Source organism: Mus caroli, chromosome 11 (assembly GCF_900094665.2).
Source record: "Mus caroli chromosome 11, CAROLI_EIJ_v1.1, whole genome shotgun sequence".
NCBI classification, from domain to species: domain Eukaryota; kingdom Metazoa; phylum Chordata; class Mammalia; order Rodentia; family Muridae; genus Mus; species Mus caroli.
This window is the reverse complement of record NC_034580.1, coordinates 851,323-875,538: the sequence shown is the minus strand read 5'-3', so window position 1 is coordinate 875,538 and position 24,216 is coordinate 851,323. Positions and strand designations below refer to the sequence as shown.

At 48.5% G+C, this 24,216-nt stretch overlaps 1 protein-coding gene across 3 annotated transcripts; it reads right to left on the bottom strand.

The window, feature by feature from the left end:
- Nucleotides 1-6,518: 6,518 nt before the first annotated feature.
- LOC110304696 (SEC14-like protein 4) lies at nucleotides 6,519-23,791 on the bottom strand. 3 transcript variants are annotated; one of them, XM_029484120.1, is made up of 12 exons: nucleotides 23,557-23,791; nucleotides 19,906-19,981; nucleotides 12,646-12,689; nucleotides 12,298-12,357; nucleotides 12,007-12,195; nucleotides 10,248-10,343; nucleotides 9,854-9,914; nucleotides 8,681-8,764; nucleotides 8,292-8,398; nucleotides 8,079-8,218; nucleotides 7,818-7,987; nucleotides 6,519-6,753 (listed from the first exon to the last, which is right to left on the bottom strand). In XM_029484120.1, exons 3-12 carry the CDS (start codon nucleotides 12,655-12,657, stop codon nucleotides 6,623-6,625), a joined length of 1,050 nt encoding a protein of 349 aa, XP_029339980.1. In that variant the 5' UTR covers nucleotides 12,658-12,689; nucleotides 19,906-19,981; nucleotides 23,557-23,791; the 3' UTR covers nucleotides 6,519-6,622. The 3 variants fall into 3 exon arrangements, with proteins under 3 accessions (XP_029339980.1, XP_029339981.1, XP_021031884.1); XM_029484121.1 differs by lacking the exon at nucleotides 23,557-23,791 and adding an exon at nucleotides 23,397-23,521; XM_021176225.1 differs by lacking the exon at nucleotides 23,557-23,791 and adding an exon at nucleotides 23,157-23,271.
- Between the last annotated feature and the right edge of the window lie 425 nt (nucleotides 23,792-24,216).

Here is a 24,216-nt window from a genome sequence, read left to right as displayed (position 1 = left end):
TGTAGACCAGGCTGGCCTCGAACTCAGAAATCCGCCTGCCTCTGCCTCCCGAGTGCTGGGATTAAAGGCGTGCGCCACCACGCCCGGCTTTAAAGGTAAATTCTTATTCTGACCATCCTAGTGGCTCTTCAGTGATTATGGCCTTGAATTTCGTTTCTCTGACTAACCATGTTGGAGCCTTTTCCTGTTCTGTATGGAGGAATGGTGACTGTGCCAGCCGGGGATCTGCCTGTCTAGTTTCTCTGTGTTGGGATTGCAGGCCACCATGTGCAGCTTTTGACACGTGTCCTACTGATCCAACCTGTCAGCGAGCTTCCCAGGTAAACTGTGTTAATGAACCTGCCACGTGGGCAGATCAGAAAGAGCTAAGCCCAAGGCAGGCCTAAGGACTAACTTGTGTTTCCCTCAGTAGGAGTCCAGAAAAGCAATGGGGCCCAATTTAAGATGGAACTTCCCGAACTGTGGGCCAAGGGAAAACCTCTCTCTTTATAAGTTAATTGTTTCAGATATTTTGTTATGGCAATGTAAAGTTAACAAAGAGGCCCATGGCTATGGAATCAGATGTCCTTACTTGCAGTCGTAGAACTGCCACTGAACCAGCCACTGCCTCTTAGGCAGGGCAGGAGACTCAGTTAATGCTATTATCTCTGGCCAGACGTTACAGGACATGTAGCCTGGGCTAGCTGCTCGGATGACGAGGAGAGAGAGTTGAGGCAGATGATGGTGCTGTCTTGTGCTGAACACGAGTCCTTTTGCTCCATAATATGGAGAAGAGACCTGAGCTCTGCTGGGTAGAGGTGGAGGTGGGTCTCCTGAGACCTGAGCTCTGCTGGATAGAGGTGGAGGTGGGTCTCCTGAGGCCCTTAAGCCTCACAGAACCATGCTATGGGAGTCCTGGGCTGAGGGCATAGGTCAAGCAAAGGTGGAGGCAGGAGGGATCATCAGGACTTGGTAGATTCAGGTTATTAGGTGATCCTGAGACTGAAAGGAGGGATATGGTAGGTCACAGAGGGCCTCATGAGACTCATGTGCACGCACACACGGGGACACTTGAGGAGCCAGGGAAGGACTTACACAGAGAAAGTCCTTTGTGAGTTCTGGAGTCTGGGTGAGAGGGTAGCAATGGCCTCAAGTCATTTAAGCTGGGGGTGATGGAAGTGGAAACTTAAGAGTCCTTTGGAAAGTCAGTTGTGTTGGGAGGTGTTTGCTGAGGCAAACACGTGAAGGAGTGTTTTCCTGAAGTGAACACAGGTGAAAGACAGACTGGTGAAGGAACGGGTTCACTGAAGCAGACACGGGAAAGAGGATGTTCTGCTAAAGCAAACACATGAAAGGACACATGATGAAGGATTTTCTGTTAACCACACATATGGATTGGTCTACCTTACACTGCTGCATTTGCTGGGTCTCTGTGGACTTGGGCTGACTGGATGCATGTACTGAGGCAAGACCTGTGGCGCTGAGGCAAGGCATGTGGAGGACATGTGGTGCTTAGAGGGTAGAAATAGGATTCCATGGAGCTTGGCTTCTGGTACAGCTAGCGGTGCAATGCTTGTGGGTCTCGCACCTTCGCTGACCTTTGCTTCCTGAGAGGCACAACAGAGAACGTTTGGTGTTCCTGCTGGTCCCTCCCACTGGCTCTCTCTGCTAGGTTGTGTCACTGCTGTTGCTAACCCGACTTTACTGAACTGGACTGCTGGTGCATCTGTGAAGTGTCTCCGGGTGGATCGAGCTGCCGCTGCTGCTAACCTGTGAACTGAACTGCTGATTTCCAGACAACACAGGCGGGAGTTGCTCCAAAGAACCTTTCTAAACAGGTCTACTTCCTCCCTTATCCTTTCTTTTCCACTACCTCTGGTGGGTGGTAGGCTATAAGAAAGGTTAAATCATTTAAAACTATCATTAAAAATACAATTTAAAGAAAATTAAAGTTACAGGTGGTGACTGGGCAAGGGCTATGGGACAAGACAGTCCATTGAAAACATGCTACAGCGGCAGGATCTGAAGTCGGAGCAAACCGCCTTTTTCTGCCACCCTGGGAAGCCTCAAACATCTGGGGCCGGTGAGTTTGGCCTCCTGGACCTTGATCTATGAGTTAAAGTCATCCTTAATGAGGCAAGCTGACTTTATTTGGATTCCTGTGAGCCAAGGCATGTCTGGCCCAACACTGCCCCCTTGTGGAGGAAGGTAGAGACCACAAGTCCAAGGGAACACATCTCAGTCCCTGGTTGAACTGGCTGCCCTTTCTATGAAGTTAAAAAACCTGTTCCCTTCTACCTTCCACAGGCCAGATGGACTCAAGTTCATGGTTTAGGCTTGAACCTAGGACCTGTTTCATAGTACTGGGATTGAACCTCGGGCTCTGCCCGTGTTGACCAAATGCTCTAGCGCCAGGCTGTATTCCGTGCCCAGTTCCTCAAGCTCACATCTTGCCTTGTTTGCTTGTTTCAAGACAGTGTTTCTCTGTCCTGGAACCCACTCTGTGAGCCATGCTGGGCTCGAACTCACTGAGATTCCCCTGCCTCTGCCTCTTAAGTTTGGCTTTCTCCTCTTATGCTGTGTCTCAGGGCAAGTCTCTCCCTGCCCAAACCTGAATCTCCTCATCTGTAATTAGTCTTAAGGTTTCCTGCCACAGACTGATCTGGGCACAGAGCAAGTTTGGAATAAGCTGGCCTTTCCTTAGGCTGTGAAATCCCAGACTTCCCTCTGTCCCTCACTGAAGCTCCACCACACAGTCCTTGGCAGAGGCCCACTGTCTCCTCTCAGGAGGCAATGAGGACACAGGGGGCAGCTGACCTGGGTACCAGCCCCAGCCTGCCATTAGACACCCCTTTTTTCAAGGTGCTAAGCCTCCATGTCCTGGCCTATAAAATGGGATTTCATCTCTATCTGCTTCAGGGTGGCACACAAGGACGCCAGGAGCTGTGCAGACTGTGGAGGGATGGACGTAGAACGTAACTGAAAACCTGCTCTGAACACAGTGACTCTGTTGTGTCCCCTTCAAACCCATGAGCTTGGCTGGGTGGGGATGTGGGGAGGGGGTGGTCATAGAAGGCTGTTTTTAACGGTCACAGAAACAATCCTATAAACAAATGCACCAGCTGCCTTCTCCCAAAGGCTCTGAGGACTTTGACAAGGAGGTGACCTGGGAAGAGTAGCCCTGCTTTGTCTGCACCCTCTGGATAGAGGAGGCCTCAAGATTCCCAGAAACTTATATGAAGAACTTAGATCTATGATCCCTTGTCAAAAATGCCACCCCACCCCTGACAAACCACACTCTTAGAGCCATTTTGTAACTTACATTGAAGTACAATTTATTGACATCTAGTAACATGATCTGATGTCTGCACAAGTCCTGTTCCCCTGACTCCCCTTTGGCCCCAAACACCCTATGGCCACTCAAATCCCATTCCTCAGCCCAGAGGAGTGTCCCCATCAGGTCACCCCATCCTGGTCCTTTCATGGCCAGTTCCTCGAGCCAAAGCTTATTCTTTTCTGGGTGTGCCCCACAGATTTGGTGCCCACTCCACTAAGACACCAGAAGAGAGCGTACACTTTTGACTTCTGATCATCACGGTCACTTCTGCCTCCCTCAGTGGGCGCAGGCTTCCCTTTGGCAGAGTTGGAGCAACTCAGTGTGCAATGCCAGGTGCTGAACAGTAAATGCTCAGTAAACACTAAGGAATGAATGAATGAACAAATGAAAACGGAAACTTTCTTTTTTGTAAAAAGGCATCAAGTTTTTTTGTTTGTTTGTTTTGTTTTTTGACTGGGAATGTAGTTCACAAGCAGAGGGCTTGTGTAACTTGTGCAAGGACCTGAGTTATAACAATAGAAACACACACGGAGGAGGAGGAAGAGGAGGGGGAGGGGAGGAAAGAAATCACAAGTGACCCTCCTTCAGGTCCAATCTGACCCTACAAGCCATGTAAGGTCCAGAGTTAATATGAACCTGGCCAAACCCCAAACCCGTGAAGTTGTGGGAAGCGTTTTGCAGGTGTTTTCTGTGGGCTTCTGGTTCGCTTTGTAACTCAGTTGGCATGATTCTCAGTCGTGAACTTTGCAGAAGACAGCACTGTGTTGCAATGTCAGAGGATTAGACAAGGCTGTAGGAGCGAGGGTTTGCTGTGTGAGGGTTTAATCCCACAAGGCTTCCTGGGCTTGAGGAAGGTCCTGCCTCACCTCCTCAGGTGACTTCTGTGCTCCTTGTTTAGCCATGAGGTATGGTGTGCCAGCTCTGGGAGCCAGAGCTGCTGGTACCTGCAGCTCGCTTCTCATGCCTGCTGCCCACTCCCGTGCTCCCAGCAACAGGTGTCTGTCTGTCTCTGTGATGGGCAAATCAGCTGTCCTTGTGCATGGGGCAGGTGTGTCTAGAAATACTAGTGAGTCTGTACTGGTGGGGAAAATTGGCTGTTGGTGCTTGGAAGGGCAAGGATCAGGATTCAAGTCTAGGGGCCTCTTATTTTAATGACGTGAGTCATTCTGAGAGCTCATCAAGACAAGAAGAGAGATGAATGAAGTCGAAGTTTTTCTAATCACAGTTAGTGACAACACTTTCAGCCTGTCAAAAGATGTGGAGAAGTGACCCCAAAAAGCTGGGTTGCTTCGGAAAAATAAGAGGGGTTCTATGCATCCACACTGTGGGTGCAGGAGCAACCCTGGCCTTGGAAAATGCCTCATGACTCTTGCCTAACAGCCCTAGGCTGTCTCTTTGGATCCAGAAAAAGCACAGATTTTTTTTTTTCCTCTTGACAATCTGCTTAAGCTGATCTTAGGCAAGAATTTGTCCTGGCACTGCCTCTTGGCATTTAACCCCCAATTCAGACTCTAAGCCTTGACTGCAAATAGTCCAACTGGTCCAGATACACTGGCTAGGGGCTCCTCTGAAGAGTTCCCTCATCTTCCAGGTTTACTGTTTTTCTCCATTAAAATGTCTTTGATAATGAAGACATCTGTTCATCAAGCAGAGAAAACCATAGATAGGATCCAGAAGCAGAAGAGGGTGGGGGCCTGAATTCTTGCCTGCAAGGTGCCTTGACAAGGTGGTGTCTGCTAAGGCTTCTAGGCTGATGGCCTTTGGAGTAAGGAATCCCTTTCCAGGAACATCTATCTGATCATTAATTCCAGGGACAGTTGGCCCAGCAGCACAGAAGGACAAACAAAGAAGGCAACATCAGTAACCTAAGCCAGTGTCTAAGCCACCCTGAATGGGACATGGGTCTTCTGTCCCAGCCAGAGGCCCAGGAGAAGCAGTGCAGGACAGCCTAAGCTCCTGGGCCCCAGGTCATCGCTTCTCAGAGCCAATCCACAGAGGCACACTGGATCAAACTCAGCAGCATCTGCTGTTAGGTTCAGTACACCTGCCTAGTGGAGCAGTAGCGGGCTGTCTGTGTATGCTAGGAGGGCCAGCCTTTGAGACATCACACACAACAAGCTGTCACCAGCCATCTCCTGGGTCACATGGGAAGTGATGTTGGCAGCTTCAACTCTCTCCTTAGACATGCAGATGGATGGAAATCTAGAAGGTTCTCCAAGAAGCAAGTTAGAGGTCAGGATGAATCCCCAGAGTGGCTCACCCTGCCCTCTAGTACCTGTGCCTCCTGCTGCTTAGCTTTGGTCCTGAGTTCTACCCGGGTCAGTCATAGTGGTGCCCGTATGCAACACTAGCATTCAAGACACCAAAGAAGGCAGACTAATGCCAGGCCAGCCTGGGCTACAGAGTGAACAACTGCCTTAAGAAAGAGGGAATGGGGCTGGTGAGATGGCTCAGTGGATAAGAGCACCCGACTGCTCTTCCGAAGGTCCGGAGTTCAAATCCCAGCAACCACATGGTGGCTTACAACCATCCGTAACAAGATCTGACTCCCTCTTCTGGTGTGTCTGAAGACAGCTACAGTGAACTTACATATAATCAATAAATAAATCTTTAAAAAAAAAAAAAGAAAGAAAGAGGGAATGTCAAAATTGAGTATCAGTAGGGTCCTAGCAGGTGTGTGTATGTGCAGGAGGCACATGTGCACGTGTGTACGTATGTGTATGTGTCTCTTTGTTAGACTCAGCAACCTGTTCCACCTCATGAAGCCGAGTGTGGCTTTTCCTCTGGGTTCCCCGCCATGCCCTGCCTCTCCACGTCTGCTGTTCCTTCCAAAGGAGGGGGGGGGTTTGAAAGGTCTTGATGCTCTGTTCAAGCTGGGGCCTCTTCCCCCTTCACAGTCTGCCCAGCTGCCTCCAGCTGGCCCTTCCCATCCTTGCTGACCTCCAGTTGGAGAGAAGCCAACCTGCAGCTGTGCTTCCTGTGGGGAACCAGACGTGGATTTCATGTATCCAATCCCATCTGGGATACCAGGCATGGCTGAACCATGGGTGTGTGGGTATCTTCAGAAGGATGAGACCATGGGGCAGTGTCCTTTCTCAGTGGACATGTGATGTCACCCTTAGCCCCATTCTCTGGGTACAGGGGATGAAAGTGCTGGTCTGTGTCTGAGTAGTACGAAGGGAGGCTAAGATGGAGACAAGGGTTGGAGATCTCTGTAGCCATGTTCAGCATCACCCTGCCTGGGGTGCAAGGGGTAGGGGTGTGTGAAGGAGTTGGATGGAGTAAAATCAGAGGTGGCCAGAGTCTTCACTGTCCTAAGGAGGGCTCATTGAACTGCAACTTCTCCTCACAGGCCTTGTCTGGAAGAAGCACCTCGGCAGTGTAGCCGACCTTCTTGGTATGCAGGAGGCTGTAGGTGTTGTCAAAGCGCAGGACATCTGCAAGGACAGAGAGGTGACAGCAGCATAAGGACAGAGTGGTGACAGCAGCATAAAGACAGGAGAGGTGACAGCAGCATAAGGACAGAGAGGTGACAGCAGCATAAGGACAGAGAGGTGGCAGCAGCATAAGGACAGAGAGGTGACAGCAGCATAAGACAGGAGAGGTGACAAGCAGCATAAGGACAGAGAGGTGACAGCAGCATAAGACTGGAGAGGTGGGGCTGGTGAGATGGCTCAGTGGGTAAGAGCACCCGACTGCTCTTCCAAAGGTCCAGAGTTCAAATCCCAGCAACCACATGGTGGCTCACAACCATCCGTGACGAGATCTGGCGCCCTCTTCTGGAGTGTCTGAAGACAGCTACAGTGTACTTACATATAATAAATAAATAAATCTTAATTAAAAAAAAAAACAAACCTAAAAGGTCTCTGAAAAAAAAAAAAAGGACAGGAGAGGTGACAAGCAGCATAAGGACAGAGAGGTGACAGCAGCATAAGGACAGAGAGGTGACAGCAGCATAAGGACAGAGAGGTGACAGCAGTGTAAGGACAGCCCTGTGAGTTTGGGGACAGGCTGAGCAGGCCCATGGGTAGGACTGGAACCTCTAGAACTGTTTGGTATGGTAACATCCCCTCCCCTACTCTTTTTTTTTTCTTCCCTTAGCCAATTGCCTTGGGTATTTGAGTACAATATGGAAAGCTGGCTAAGACTCTACACCACATTGTTTCTGGTGAAACTGACATCAGTTCTAGCCACCTCTTTGGGATGTTTGCAGTTCAGACAACTGGGCAGGCCCCTTTCATGGACCTCTGACAAAAATCCTGGATGCCTAGTTAGCTGTCTCTTAGTGCTGAGCTTTGGCTATTATACAATGCACCTCCTCCCTCACATCTACACTCCAGATCCAAGACTCTGAAGACTGCAACCCTGGAGTCCTTAGTTACAGCCCTACACTCTCCCTGGAAGTTGGACATAGAGGGAACCCAGAAAGACCAGACTGGTCCAAGATAGCTGGCCTTCTTTCCATCACAAAGACAACTGCAGGAAAGCTTGAAGCTCTTACAGACTCCAGCCTTGAGGCAGGTGAGGCTCCCATCCTCGGGCACCATGTGGGCATTGTAGCGCTGGCTGGGCAGCACCTCCACCATCTCCCCAGCCTTCTGCCGCTCCCCCATCCTGGTCTTCAGGAAAACTCCGAAGCCGATGTCTCCACCATCTGAAGCAAACTGCCACCTGGGGCAGATAAGAGTCCACTGACGACCTCCTGTGTGGGCTGGGAGGCCCTTCTGGCTGTGCCCAGGCATATGATAGTCACTGTCCCTACCTGAGCACACAGCCTGGGAACAGGATCTCATTCTCCACTTGGTGGGAGGAGCCTCGGCCCACGACCACACTGTGCTCATACTGTGGCCTCTCCTGATTGCTCAGGTAATAGCGCTTGGGCACGTCACCCCCATAGTTGATCTGTGAGTCAGAGGTGGGTAAGCTAACAGTGGGGCAGGAGGTCTCCCCCTCCCATCCCATGGGCATCCTGTACCTTGGTCAGACACTTGGGGTTACCATCAGGATCAGTCATAGTGCCCCCAAATTCCACAGGCAGCTGGTCAGGGCTCACAAACTTGAGAAGCTCATGTTTCCAGTTACCTGTGTAAGGACCAGGGGCTTCTGAGGGGCTCTAGGAGGCCAACTGAGAGCCCACAGAGGGGACCGCTTGCTTCCCTGAGAGTCTACACAGCACACACAGGAGCTTGCTTTCTAGCTCTTCGGCTATGATCTGGAACTGGAAGCCCACTCTGTGTGCTGAGGAGGCCAGGCCATGGTTGTGAAGAGACTGTCCCGGATGAAGGCGGCCTTTGGCAGCAGCCTCTGTTTTCCAGACAAGCACAGAGTTGGCCCTGGCTAGGGGCCATGGGTGAAGGCACGTACCTCCCAGAATCACTATCTTCTTTTGTGTCACCTCTCCCATGAATGATTTGACCAGGTTGAAGGCCACTGGGAAGAGCTTGGGGGCTGAAACATACAGAACTCCATTGGGAAGCTGGACAAGAGGAAATGCAGCTGCACAAAACCACAGCCGTGGTGATGCACGGGGCAGGAGGTGCTCAGGTCTGGATTCTGCCATGCCCTGCTGCACCTTAGGGCTGTCGGCACGGCGCCTGGTTCTCAGCAGTCAGCAGAGTCCCATAATCTAGTCATAGGGAGTTGGGCACAAACTGAACCCACAGCCAGCCATGGTGATTCCTTGAGGACATCTCTCCTTTTCCTGACTCAGAGTTTTGCTAGGTGACTTTAGAGTCCTTTGGGTGAAAGTAGGTGGGGAAGTCTGCTTTAGATATCCTGTCCCACCCCAAGGGCACCTGCTCGCCCAGTGAGCATGTTTTGTGGGCCAGGTTTTATGCATAATGTTCTCATTCAGCATCCAACTATCTCACAGGGGGTGGGTGCCATGGTGTCCCCACTTCACAACATGGGAAGGCTGAGCCTCAGTGAGATGAAACCCACTTGCTTGAGATGACAGCACTAGCTAGATGTGAACCCAGGCCATCTGGATCCAGGGAATTTGGGATGGCCATTGGAGACAGGGGCCATCCTTTCTCACAGAATATCCATCAGTCAGTTTGGCCCATGGCCACTGGCCCAGTCAACACCAAGATGAGCAAGAAAACAGCAGCAAACATTGAGAAACTAACATGGCTGCCACATACCAGGGCAAGATTTTGCACATTACAGAAATACCAGTCTGCAAAAGAATGGTCTTAAAAATACAAACAAAAATCTTATTCCCTATAACGGGGCTGGAGAGATGGCTCAGCAGTTAAGAACACCGACTACTCTTCCAGAGGTCCTGAGTTCAATTCCCAGCAACCACATGGTGGTTCACAACCATCTGTAATGGGATCCGATGCCCTCTTCTGGTGTGTCTGAAGATAGCTACAGTGTACTCACATACATAAAAGAAATAATAAAAAAAAAAACAAAAACAAAAACAAAAAAATCAAAACCCTTATTCCCTACAAGAGATGACTTAGAGAATTTCTAATTCAAAGGCTTCTTTACTATCACCCCTCCTCAGTCTCCTCTCCCCAGGCACCGACTCACCTCGAATAACGATTAAATTTTTCACCGTCTCAGGATAATTTGCCTCCAAGATGGCAAAAAACTGTGAAGTCAAAATGACATTTGTCATGGTTGTGCCCAGCACCTTGATTGCCTAGACTTCTGCAGCTCTGCTGCAGCAGCAAGAGGCCCACCCTGGCCTTCCCCATGATGTGTGCAGCCTCTCTGGGTTGTCCTTGCTCCTCCTCCTCCTCCTCCTCCTCCTCCTCCTCCTCCTCTTCCTTCTCCTCCAGTGGTCCCACGAACAGCATCTCAAGGCCAGGCTGGTCCACAGGTTCCCTGGAGGCTGTCTCTACTTTCCCATGGATGGGAAGCTGTTGTGTGCGGTGGGTCCCTCTTGACCTGGAGCTGTTGTTACCCTTGTCCCCTGCCTTACCTGCTGGTAGACCTCCACAGCTGGCTTCCATAAGTGCCTCAGACTCAGCCCTTCCATGTCGAACACCATCACCATCCTCTCAATCTTCCTGCCCAGCTGTGTGGAACAGACCAGGCACACTGCTTAGATCTTGATCCACACAGGGCATCCTGGCCATCCCTCTCCTTCTTCTTGCCTCCCACAACCCACGGCAGAGTGGCCTGTCAAGCCCCTGACATGTCCCAAACAGATGGTATTCACCTAGGATGTGAAGGGATGTTGAGTCTGAGTCCTAGCAGAGGCTGTAGGCTCTTTGATTATCATCACAGTTTGCTCAACACTGTCCTGGAGTGTGGCTAAACCATGATTTGGGGGTTGAGAAGATGGCTCAACATGTAAAGGTTCTTGCTGCCAAGCCAATGACCCGAGTTCAACTCCTGGGACCCACGTGATGGAAGGAGAACTGGTTCTCTATCTCCCCACATGCACCATGGCAAGTGCTGGGCTCCTATTTCTGATTCACAAGACCAACAGGGTTGCCCTCTGCACTGGATTCACTCTGAAAGATGCAGAGGTAAGAGTGCCCTTGGGGGCAGGAGACGAGACCTGTCCAGGGGAATATGAGGCCTTCTTGGAACAGAAGCTGCACTCCTGAGGGTTCCATGTATATATGCTTGTTTGCTTTTCAAGAAAGGATCTCTTTGGTCTCAAACTCACAGAGCTCCGTCTGCCTCTGTCTCCCAAGTACTGGGATTAAAGGGATGCACTACCAGATCAGATCCAAATGTGTGTGTGTGTTTAAATATCTGTCTGTCTGTCTAGCTAGCTATCATGTGTAGCAGGTGTGTATATGTGCGCATGTGCATACCATAGCGCTTGTATGGAAGTCATAAGACAGCTTGCAGGAGTCAGTTCTCTCCTCCCACCATGTTAGTTCCAGGAATTGAGCTCAGGTTGTCAGGCATGGTTGCAAGAGCCTTTACCCTCTCAGCGATCTCATTGGCACTAGGGTTTCATATATGTGTGTGTGTGTGCATGTAATAATTTATATATGAATACATGAACATTTACATATAATATATATTCATATATAAAATATATGAAGATACAAAATGTATGGTGATATATGATATATTACACCTGTGATGTATATGATATATATTTTACATATATAATTACATATATTAGTAACTCTGTAGTCTCTCCTTAAATCCCTTGTGGGAAGCACAAAACGTCTCCGGTTGGCCATCAGTTTTCCTAGTTAGAGAATCGACAGAAGTGACTAACTCTGCCATGAGCAAAGCTGGCTGTTCTAAGAAATCCTGAGAACAGAGCTAAGGGCTCTCACTACACCCAGGGTCAATGTCAAGGCCTGGCTTTTTATGTGGGTGCTGGGAATCTGAATGTGTCTTTGTGCTTGCTCAGCAGGCACTTCACAAACTCAGCTAGAAGGAAGACAGGCATTAGTGACCTTAACTGCAGAGTCTCTCTCTCTCTCTCTCTCTCTCTCTCTCTCTCTCTCTCTCTCTCTCTCTCTCTCCCTCCCTCCCTCCCCACCAATGCGCGCGCGCGCGCGCGCACACACACACACACACACACACACACACACACACACACACACACACACACAGATGCTCACTGAGGGATTAAAGAGGGAGAAAACCATACTGAGAGCTGGTGAGTTTTAGAGAGACAAGGTGCTGATCCTTGCGGTACCTAGTATCCCATTTGGACACATTAAGGCCACCACACACCCTACCACCTGAACCGCACCACTCACCTTTTGACTCTGCAGCTCACACTCATGGAGAAGCATCTCACAGACTTTGATACGCTTCCGGATCATGTCCTGCTTAGAGGCTGACATAAAAAGGCCTTTGGGGTCCAGTGTCCCAATGATGTCAAACCACACAGGGCAGCCTTCGTAGTCATAGCCAGACAGACCACCAGAGTCATAGAGTTGGATCACCTGGACACATAAAGTCCTGACTTAAGCCAGCACACACTGCACCATCCAGTGGTGAGATGGGGGAGGGCACCAGCAGGCCTGGGGATACTGCAAGGGGCTCACCTCTGGTGCCTGCCACGTCAGGATCTGGTCCAGGTTCTGCTGATTCCGGAACTCCACATGCTGCAGGGACATGCAGGAGCTGCAGAATCTGTCTGTTCCCAAAGTCTCCCCAAGTATTAGGGACACAAGGCCAGGTCTCTGCTCACAGCCACAAGACTCTACCAGAGCACCCTAGGCTCCTCAGAACTGAGGATGGAGGTGGGAGAAGGGCTTGAGGAGGAGGGGCTCAGGTTTTGTTCAAAAAAGACCCAGGAGGATGGAAAAAGAAATCTGAGAAGGGACAGCCTTTGCTGGCCAGAAACCTGGATCTGCCAAGGGGGTGGGGGAGTCAGGACATAGGGATCCTACCTTTCGGAGCATGTCCTCAGATTTCTTAAGGTCAAAGTTCCGAGCTGCAAAAACATGGGGAGGACTGTTAGGTCTGAAACCGGGAACAAAAGGCTAAGGGAGGTGACATTGGACATACCAAAGTGGCTGTAGATGCCAGGTTCTCCCAGCATCCCTCAGTCCCTACCTGTTCCAGGTTATGGCTGACATAGCTGGCCCCTACCCTAAATTTCTCCAACCCAGGGACTGGGCTGCCCTTCTCTATATAATCCAACCATTTTGGTTACCAGATTTTTTTGGTCTACCCTTACCCTCCTGGCCTCTTGGTCTGGCCCTGCCCTTCCCTGTCTCCTCACAAGGCCTGGTTTAGGCTTATCCTTGCCCCTCGCTATGCTGTCCTTTCTATAGCCTTTCTCCTCCACCATAGCTAGGAGCAGTCCTTCCCTTTTGTCTGTCTTTCTTTCTTTCTTTCTTTCTTTCTTTCTTTTTTCTTTTTTTTTTTTTCATTCAGCCACCAAGCCTGATGACCTGAGTTTGATCTCTGGAACCCACATGACAGAAGGAACAAATCCAATCTACAAACCTCTCCAGCCTCCATGTACACTGGTTGCATGAGTCCTCCCACCCCCTAATAAATAACAAATAAACACATAAACAAATAAATACATTATTTAGAACTGCTAGGATGAGCTGGTCCCTAGAGGCTCATGAGGACAAAATTAGGATGTTCTCATTTTTCCTAATACCCTTAGAATGCACTCTGGGTCCAGAAATTTTGTGTGTAGCACATGTGTTTGCTCATGTGTATGTGTGTGCACATGAATGTGGAGTCTGGGGTCAATGTTAGATGTGTGAGGTTACACAAAGACCATGCTGGGGTTTGATGTTTATATGGATGCTGTGAAAAGAAACTTGGTCTTCATTTGCTCAGCACATAACTTAATGCACTCAGGCCATCTCGCTAGTCCTGGAATATATATATATATATATATATATATATATATATATATATATATATGCACACACATACATACACACATATGTATATATACATATATACACGTATATAAATACATATACACACATATACATATATATGTACATATACATATACATACATATACACACACACACACACACACACACATATATGTATTCCCCCCTGTGTGTAGCCCTGGCTGTCCTGGGACTCACTCTGTAGGCCCTGAGGCTGGCTTCAAACTCAGAGATCTGCCTGCTTCTGCCTCCTGAGTCCTGAGATTAAATTAAAGGTGTGTGCCATCTCTCAGCAGACCTTGGATATTTTTTGAGTATCTTTACCTCTGTGAAAGTTTCTGCAGATGTGATTTCTGGTTTTGTGACTCTTCTGAGCGTTCAAGCAATCCTCCTGCCTCAGCCTCCCAAACAGCTGGAACTACAGGCATGCCTCCAGCTCACAGTTACAGTCTATTTTGAGAAACGCCTTGGCAGCTTCTTTTTAATGCTACTAGCTTGCTATCATATTTCCTATTGATGGAACTGAAGTGCAATGCACCACCAGAGATGTCCAAGTGCAAGGTGACTTTCCTGCCAGACAGCCTTTTGCCCTGTTCATGAACCACTTCAAGAAGTGACCACAGAGGCCCCTCGCTCAGCCTCTCCTCTACAAGTCATTTACTGCACGCACAGGAAGCCCATCTCAATCCTCAACGGCTTCAACTGAGCCTGAACTTGTCTCCTAGGGGCTCCAGTCCCACAGTCAGAGACCAAACAATCGTAAGCAGTGGCTTGTCAGTGTGAGCATCACTCCCCGTGTCTGAGAAGAAGCCCTGGGCTTTTAGCCTGCCTTTCCCTCCACCTATGTGCTTATTAGAGTCTCCTGCATCAGTGCTTGTCCATCAAATGGTCCCCACCATCTCTGAACTGCTCAGAGTGGCAGCCACTAGCTGAATGTGGCTACTGAGGAATGCAAGCGTAGCTAGTGAGACAATGGCTTGAAGTCTTAATTTAATCTAATTTTGATAGTTAAATATGTCTACAGACTACCAAATTGAATGTGACACCTCTTGTAGTCTCCCCTCGCACAGCCCAGCCCCTCTTCTCTTCCAGGTTTCCAAAATGCCTTTCCAGGCTAGAACCCAGGTTGTGATCTACTGGCCAGACACAACATTTGGCGAACGAACACGGGACTGAGAAACAGCAAAGGATTTTTGGAAGAGGCACTGCTGGTTTGGAGCTCCATGGAATAATTAAAGGATAAAGGAAATTCATACCGGAGAAGGTATGGGCTAAGCTGAGACAGCGTTAAACCCAAGTGCTGGTTCACTTAGGTTCAGCAGTGAAGCTTAACAGGAGCTGGGTATTATAACAGGCGGTAGGCCGTGGCTCTCCGAAGCTACATTTTTAGGCGTGAGAAAAGAAAGGGTTTATTAAAAGGAAATTAATAATCAGGCAGATTGCATCATGAGGGAGGAAAATGTCCCAAAAAGCAGAGAGAAATTTCAGGAGTGCCATGCTTTGTTCTCTTTGGGCCTTAGAAGTACACAGAAGTAGTACTGTGTCCCCTTTTGTGTCCTGTCTAATGTCTGGTGCACCAATCTGTTCTCGTGTTCAATTCATGTATGTTCGTGTCCAGTCTGTATGAATGAATGTTCAATGTTTTATGTTGGATAATAAAGATGGTATAAAAAACTTTATCTGCAAAGCTGAGAGCTGCCACACGCTTCAGCAAGGAATCAGACACATGGCAGGAGGGCCCCTGCTGGAAAAACTGTTTTAGGAAAAAAGGGCGAGTGCACAGCCTCTTAGTTTTGGAGTAAAAAAGCTGATAAATGGTTCATGATTAATGTGTTTGACAAATGGTAAAGTGCCTTTTATTCTATGATTATAGCTACAAAAATTAATATTCTCTGATTGGTCTAAAATTAACTGCTTCATTTGGTTCTTTTTTATTGATAATATGCTCTGCATGTTTTCACATTCAGCTCATANGTTGTTGGTTAAGATTAATAATTGTTACATTGCTACAGATGGTTAGTGTTAAATTTGATAACTCAAGTTTAGAGTCCTTCNGACACGTGGCATAAGGCAGGCCAAGAGGCTGGGTCTCTAAAGATATTTCTAGTTTAGATAATGATTAATGTGGTTCCTATCCTAAATAGTAAAATTTAAGATAAGATATAAAGCAATGCCTCTTTATTAAAGTGTTAAAGCTTGCTTTAATAGGTATTCATAGGTATTAATTGGCAGCCAAACTTTGTAATATGATAGTAATGCTTTTAATATTGATTTTAAAGATGATAAATTGTTTTAAACTTGGGTTTTGCTTTCCCAAGGTTGTAGATATTATCCTAACTTTGCACAAGAAACTTAAAAGTTATGGTTAAAACGGCCATTGTTCCATTGACTGCCGCTTGTAGTTTGATTACAAATTTAAGACTTGTCTTTCAAGCAGGTTAATTAACGTTCTCCAGCCAGACCAGCAGGCGTACAACCCCCGCCCCCAAAAGCACACAGGTGGCAACTGATATCTTCATTCCAAGGACATTCCAGCACATGGCTTTCAGTCTGAGTTAAAATTTAGGTTTACCAAGAGGGCTAGAAAAGTAGAAATTTCAAATATTAATAGAGATTGGTTTTTATTTTGATAGATGGGCTTAGTCCCTTAGCTGGCCTCTGGCTTTTCACCCTTGCTGTTACTGCAAGGTGTCCTTAGTTCCTCAGGCTATGGGAATAACAGGGATGAGGAAGAAGACTTCCAGCTCCTATTTTAGCCACAAATCGTGGTGTTACTAATGACATAATTCTTGCCTAGGCCTTGCTAAATCTAACGTTGACAATTCTCCTTTAGGAGCTGCACAGTACTCAGAACTGTGCATACTGGTTCGTGATCATATGAATACGGTAAGGGTATCGCTTGGTGCAGAGAACTACTGCAAGGAGAGGTCCAGCTTGACCAGTTCTGAGTCCTCTGTGCATTATACCCGGTTTGAAGGAGGTTGGTATCTAATTCCAGCTAAAAACCAAAAATATCTAAGGCTCTGCCTCCCCTCCCCAAAAGATACCAAGAGCCACAGGTGTGGGTCATGATAGCACCCACGGGAGGAATCGGGTCAATGTCCACCCAAGCCAAGGTTAAAAGCCCACTCATCTACGGATGAGAAAATCATTTGATCACCTCAGTTAAGCATGGCCTTTTTAAACTTAATTAATAGGGGTTAGAGAGGTTGGAGACCGTACTGTTGGAAGGGCAAGCCCTTCACTGCCTCCCACCCTAAAAAAGCCAATTGGCCTTGTACTACGGAGCCGGTCGTTACCCCCTTCTCCCTGTTTCCCGCCTGTCATCCAAAATGCGGAGGAATATCAACTCAGTGTAGAGTGCATTTCGAATTTGTTCAGTCAGGGTTCCAACGCCCTACTTAAAATTCAACTAGGAAGTTACCTATTCAGCACTAATTAGCATTATAAAGTCAGAGCCTACAGCTCAGCGCTATTCTGTTAGTGGTTTACTAGGATAGAAAGGACAGTCTTATCCAGATACGGTTTACCATAAGAAAAGTTAGGGAATCCCACGGAGATGGGTTTTTTTCTTTAGCCCTAAGAATTCAGGCAGAACTATTGAGCATAGATAAATTTTTTGCCTCAGCCCAGCCTTTTCTTTTTTTTTAATTTTTATTAACAACAGGGAGGAGATGTAGTCTCCCCTCCCCCAGCCTGAAACCTGCTTGCTCAGGGGTGGAGCTTCCCGCTCAATCATTCTGCCACGCCCACTGCTGGAACCTGCCGCTTTGCTGTTTGAAGCCATCATGTGATCACCCTGCTACTGGACTCCAAGATTATTTGGTGGGAATTGGGCTCCTCCCCCTTCCTTCATAACGGAGTGCCGAAATAGTAAAATTTGAACCTTGAGCAGAGACCTTTGTCTTGGTTCCTTCCTTATCTCGCGCAGCCCAGCCCCTCTTCTCTTCCAGGTTTCCAAAATGCCTTTCCAGGCTAGAACCCAGGTTGTGATCTACTGGCCAGACACAACAACCTCTAAATATATTAACATTTAAAGGTTTTTGTTCGTTTGGTGTGTGTGCATCTTTTCTGCTCTAAGTTAAAATTCTAGAAGTTTTATAGGTTTCGTGGCTGGTTTGAGTTGTACCTGAGTTCTCATTATATTAAATAATTGGATATTGGGATGGAGAGATGGCTCAGTGGTTAAGAGCACCGACTGCTCTTCTGAAGGTACTGAGTTCAATTCCCAGCAACCACATGGTGGCTCATGACCATCCGTCTATCCGTAATGAGATCTGATGCTCTCCTCTGGTGTGTCTGAAGACAGCTACAGTATACTTAGATATAATAATAAATAAATCTTTAAATAATAATAATAATAATTGGATATTACTTCATATAGGAATTCTACAAGTTTTTGTTGATCCCCTGGGATTTATTTTTTCTTTCTGAAAACCTATAACTTTTTAAAATAAAGTTTCTAAAACTGGATTTTAAAAAGCACAGAGAGAACAGAAGCGAGGAGCAGCCTCCAGGACAGGCTTCCTTCGTGTAGGCCTGATGACCTCATCTTTAACTCAGCATCTTGAAGACAGGGATCATAGCCCTGCCCACAACACAGGCCAGCTTTTCGCCAGGACTGTGCCAGCACATGTGGAGTGGGGACTCACAACCTTGTCTTGCTGACAACTATTTAAACCAGGCGCCTTGTGCCCACGTTCTGGAATGATTTACCTAAAGTACAAACTCTATCCTGTGAGTTAAAGTCATTTCCCCATCCACCAAGCCCTGTGCCATTTCTGGTATTACTTCTCCAGACTTCTGTGACTTCTATAAGAAGCCCCTTCTCTACCATTAACTTCAGCTCCTTCTTTGTGTTTGTTCAATGCCCCCAGGGGACTGAAGTCAAAACCCAGTTTTAAAGATAGTGTTCAGGGCCAAGCTGGGGAGGCCCTGAAAAGACACTGTGGTAAAAGTATTAGAAGACTCGGACAGACAAAGAACAGACTCATTAAAGAAAACAAATGGTTAGTAGAAACAGAAGGTGAACAGCTCTGAGAGAGGAGCAGTTGCCCCCTGAGAGGAAACAACGGGAGTTAGGTTTTCATTAGAGATAAGGGAAGTTACTTAGTTGTCCAGCTGGTCTCCATATCTGGACAGAACAGCAGGCTACTTATAAAGTAGCAGATTTTACAGAACCAGTTCGTTTTCTTGAGACTGACCATTAGGAGAGGGACACATAGGTCCTTTGGAGTTGGGCTCTAGTGTTTGCATAAGAAACCACAAGTCACTGGGGCCAGGCTTCAGGTTCTCAGGTTCTGACTGACAGATTGGGGAAAGGTAAGAACTAGGGAGATGGCTCAGTGAAGTGTTGCCACACAAGCACAAAGACTAGTTCATAGTCTAGCACCTCTGTAATAGCTCACGTGTAATCCCAAAACATGGGAGGCAGAGGCGGAGGCGGAGGCAGAGGCGTCCCTGGAGTGAGCTGTCTAGTTAGACTAGTTATTCAGCAAGTTCTAGGTTCAGCAAGAGGCCCTGCTCAATAAATAAAGTGATTATGGAAAGCACCCAGCAGCAATCTCTGACGGCCACTTGCACCAACACACAGCACACAGTGCTGTAATGTTTGGCCTTTTTAAGTCTATAAATAAAACTCTGCACACTTAGTGAGGCTAAGTCTCAAACTCAGGACAAATGGCTAACTGAGGTGCCTGTTTAACATATCAAAGTGGACTCTGGCCACCAGGCTCTCCTGGCAGCAATCAGTACATACTGACATCTTACAGAGTCATCCTGGCTGGCATGCCCCGCCCCCCCTAGCCTAAACTCTCCAGTCCAGGGGCTGGGCTTCCCTTTCCCCAGCCTCTGGTCTCTGTATAACCTCAGCCACTTTTCCTACCCTGTCTCTAGGTGCTCTAGGTTCCCAGGTACTCCCTTTGCCCCGCCCCTTCCTCTCTCAGCCCCACCCCCATGGCCCAGGTCAGTCTGGACCGGACCAGAGTCTGGCTATGCTCTCCCTCACACCTACAATAAACCAGCTCGACCCATCACTGCAAACAGTCTTGTCCTCGTTTCTCTTTCACTCAGGTGACTCATGCCCACTCTGGAGAGAGAGCCTAAGGTTCAGAGGAGTCAGCGCTGCGCTTTTGAGAGTAGTGGAGCTTAGATTTAGCTGGCCTAGAGCAGGCCGATGGGAAGCCTGTATCACAGCAAGCTTGTTCCCTGCGGTGTCCCACTTGCTGCCTTGCTCCTTTCTCTACGTTCCCTCGCTCTCTGCCTCCCTGACCCCCATGACCTCACCTCGGAGCCATCGCAGAAGGAAGTAGTCATCGGCCTTGGGCAGGGTGGGCAGCAGATCCTGGACATTCTCCCGGAACTAGGAGGCAAAGGATGGGTGTGATGGTCAGAGTGTTCCTGGTCATCTGGGTCAGAGCCTGGGCCCTGGCAGCGCAAACGAGGTGGGCGTGGCCGCCTGTCCCCAGCAAGCCAGTTAGTTACTAGGCAAGCTACAGTGAGAAGCTGAGACAGGAAATTCATTCAGTGTGGCCACGATTGATCGTAAAGACAAACAAGAGGTCCAGTGACCCCCCCTACCTACTAGTGGTCCTTTGTGGTCCAGGAATGAGGCTTAAGTTTAAACAAACGGCAAGTCCTAACAAGGGGTGGGTCTTCCCATCACTGACCCAACATTGTTTGGGCTCCAGTCTGTCCTGCAAGGTGGTCAGAACTGTTTGAATCTCTTCTTGGGAGACAAGTTCCCTGGCTAGTACCAGAGCCTTCCCCTTGGTTCTGGTACATAAGTACCAGAACCCCAGCCTTTTCTCCCACACTCCAGGGTAATTCTAATGAAGGCTAGCCTGGCAGTGCTAGAAACATTACCCCAGAAATTGCATCCTGATGGTTGGAATTAGAGAAGGTTACTCTTTCTGAGTTTCTCTTCCTCATTTGTGAAATGAAGGTAATGTCAAATTTGCCCAATCAAAGGCTTGAATGTGTTTAAAATAAACACGTAAACCAGGTGTGATGGCACAAGTCTGTAGCCCTAGCACTCAGGAAGTTGAGGCAGGGGGATCATGAGTTTTCGACTAGCCTGGGCTACAAATGGAAAGTATATCTCAAAAAGAGGAAGAAAGAAAACCTACAGGGTTGGAGAGAGAGCTCATCAGTTAAAGAGAACTGGATCTTCCTCCAGAGGACCCAAGTCTGATCCCTAGCACTCATATCGAGTCCCACCACCATCTCTAACTCCAGTTTCAGGAGATCCAATGCCCCTCTTCTGTCCCTCTCCGGCACCAGGCACGCATGTGATGCACAGATGTGCATTCAGGTAAAACACTCATATAGTCACACACACACACACACACACCCCTCTATAAGCCTGGGCCTAGTACCCAAGAGGCAGATGTAGGTGGATCTGGTGGGTTTGAAGCCATTCAGGGCTAGATACCCCAAATTTCTTAAAAGCAGCAAAAATAATTGTTATTTTGAGACAAGGTCTTACTGTGTAAACCAGACTGGCCTGGAACTCAAAGAGATCATCCTACCTCTGCCTCCCCAGGGTTGGGATTAACGGTGTATGCTCCCACGCCTGGCTAATAATGATAATCCAACAGAGAATGACAGGGGACTGCATTTGGCTTTGTTCACACAATTAAAAAGGAATATGTGAAAAAAAAAAAAAAGGCCAAACGTAAAGGTAGAAATTCCTACACTGCAGCAATCGGAACATGAGCACTTGGGGCCTGATGATGCACATTTACAGCGTAACACCTAGAGGCCAGTCTGGAAATAACTGGTGCTCTGCAGTTTACTAAAGCCAGCCTCGGGTGCAGCTGATAACCCTGCACAAGTAGCCTATGAGATGACTAAACTTCCAGTTAGCTGCTGTGACAGACCGGCCCGCACCACCTGAGTTGGGGGATTATCACTATGCAGCTGTGCATTTAACGACTTCTCCTTGGGCTGCAGAGATGGCTCAGCGGTTAAGAGAACTGACTGCTCTTCCAGAGGTCCTAGCGACCACGTGGTGGCTCACAACCATCTGTAATGGAATCTGATGCCCAATTCTGACATGCAGATAAAGGGCTCGTATACACAAATTAATAAATCTATAAACAAACAAACAAACAAAAAGAACCCCTCCCAAAAAACAACTTCTCCTCTTTGGCCTTTTTCTTTTTTGGTAAATTCATAGCCGCCCCCCTCTGCCGTCTGTGTGGTGTTCTCGGGTGCACACAGCGGTAGGTTTGAAGCCTGGCTCCCAGCAGGCAAAGGGAGGATTCACACCAGAAAGCAGCCGCTTCCTCAGGAGCCAGAGGAAACTTTGTCAGGGGTGGGGGTTGGAGGGTGTGAAAGGGGCCAGTGCCCTGTAAAAAACAATAACGCTGCACCCATCCTCCCCTCCAGGTGACTCCTAACTCAGCCCCGGAGAGAAGCCACCTTACAGTGCCACACTGAAGACTGTGTGTCTGGAAGTGTGACCACAGTGGTCCACCCTAGCTCAGGAGGACTCTGGAAGGAAGTGATCCAGGGCAAGGCAGTACAGAGCTCTGGGCTGTCCTTAGCCTCCCCCTCCTTCCTCCTTTCTCTTCCTATATGTTTTAAAATAGCAAGCATTTGTTACTTTTAGTTAGTGGAGAAAGCAGGAGTGGCTGGTGGGGTTCTCTATCATAATCCACTCCCAAAGACCATGCTTCCAGTTCCAAAAGAACTCAGGAGGCACCTGGTGCCCTCTGAGACCATCTGCACTGGGAGTCTCATCAGTGGGTCCCTCCTGTTCCACATGGCTGAATCCCCAGGTCCCTTCCTCACCCAGGATTCTCATGTCTCCCTGTAAGGTTCTTCCGCATGGGAGACACTATAAAACAAGCCCTTCATCTCTTGTTCCTTGAGACAGAGTCACTAAATTCAGGCTGGACTTGAACCCACAATCTTCTGGTCTTTGTCTCACAAGGTTTGGGATTCCAGACTTACACACCTTCAGTACCTGGCTTCCTGTCACAATTCTTAAGCTTCCCCTTCAAACGAGGTTGAATGTGAACCTGGGTGGGACTCCCCTTCCTCATAGCCCTTCCCTTCTCCAGGTACAGCCTGCAGGAGGCTCTCAAAAATCAGACCCCCTAACCCCTCTATTTCTCTGTAATAATTAAAAGTAAACAAGTAAGTCTGATAGGGAGAAGACTGGGAACCCGAGCAACAGAAACCAAACCAAACCAAACCAAACACTGTCGCAATCTGGCAGGGCTCTCCTAATCTGCCTGGCAGTAGTCACTGGCCTGGGAACAGAGGCCAGGGATGGGTGGTGGAGCTGTGCTGGAAGGCTAAACTTGCAAACACACACACACACACACACACACACACACACACACACACACACACACACACACACACCATGGCAGTTGCTCAGAGGTAGAGAGAGGTCCTAGCACAGGTGTGCACGGGAGGCTCTGGCTTCGCCATTCAGTCCTTGCATAAAGCTGTAGCCAATGCGGGTCGCTTGGGTACTGCTTGGCTCCCGTGCCTTCCCTCCTGCCTCCCGCCTCACCCCTCACCCTGGCCAGAGCCTCCTGTTGCTGCGGGCTCAGGTCCCCGACTTGTCCTTTCATGGTGCTCTCTGCTAGGCCTCAGCTGCTGCCACCTTCACTGGGCTTTACTTAGCAGGTCTGCTGCTGGTCCCGCCCCAAGGAAGGGTCCCGCCCCAAGGGAGAATCCCTGTTCCTGCCCCGCCCTACCCATTGCTCCCCTGTTTTTGTTTTTCTTTTGTTTTGTCTGCCCCAGGTCATCAAGCCTACCTTAAGGGGGCAGAGAGGTGACCAGATCTCAAGAGGTGTCGTCCTGAGAGTCTGAGGTAGCAAGTGGCCTTCACCTCCAGGTCTTCCCACACTCAGGGCTCTGCCGCTTAAGGGGTGGGACTGTAGGTATGTGGGGAGTGGGTGTTAAGAAAGTGCTCACCTAAGGACCGGTATGTGGAGCACACACTTCCGGAGCCAAGTGGGAGTTGAAAATGCCACCACTTCTGAGTCCTTTTGCCCAAGGAGAGCCCAGCCCCCTCCCTTGAACACAGGCTGCGCTCCACAAATGTTTGCTGGCCAGGAGAGCCCTTATTTGCCAAATGGCTCCAGACCTCTAGAAGTTAGGAGGGATTAGGTAAGACGCGTTTCCTGTGTTAGCAGAATGCCTGGCATGGCACACACAGTTTCAACACCTGTATGAAGGCCGTCAGCTCAGGCAGGAACTACAGGATGGCCCAGGTGGTGAGCCTCTGGGAGGTAGAAGGTGGGAGGCAGCCACACTGAGTAGGCTGACCTCTCTGGGTAGGATGAGAAAACACAAGCTGCCTTGGCATGAATTTTCGGCAAAGCAGGTGACACAGGAGCAGGGAGGAGATAGTGAAACAGGCCACTGAGACCTTTCCCCTCTGTTGTCCCGTGGATCAAATTAAATTTTAGATAGGAGGTGACCAAGCAAGGGCTCAGGTGAGACTATTGTCCATTGGAGATGTGGTTGGTCAGGAACAAGTATGGTCTGTGCTAGGTAGAAACGGCAAATCAGATTTCAATGACTTAGCACCAGAAACAGTAAATATGTTATTCAGTTTTCCTACTTACTTAT

Excerpts from the sequence above, each read along its gene's own strand:
- LOC110304696 (XM_021176225.1), bottom strand. The coding sequence starts at position 23,210 with ATGAAAGGACAAGTCGGGGACCTGAGCCCGCAGCAACAGGAGGCTCTG. Across the intron at positions 12,358-12,645 it reads CTGAGGACATGCTCCGAAAG|CATGTGGAGTTCCGGAATCA; the intron begins GTAGGATCCCTA and ends ATGTCCCTGCAG. Across the intron at positions 8,399-8,680 it reads GAAGATAGTGATTCTGGGAG|GTAACTGGAAACATGAGCTT; the intron begins GTACGTGCCTTC and ends GTCCTTACACAG.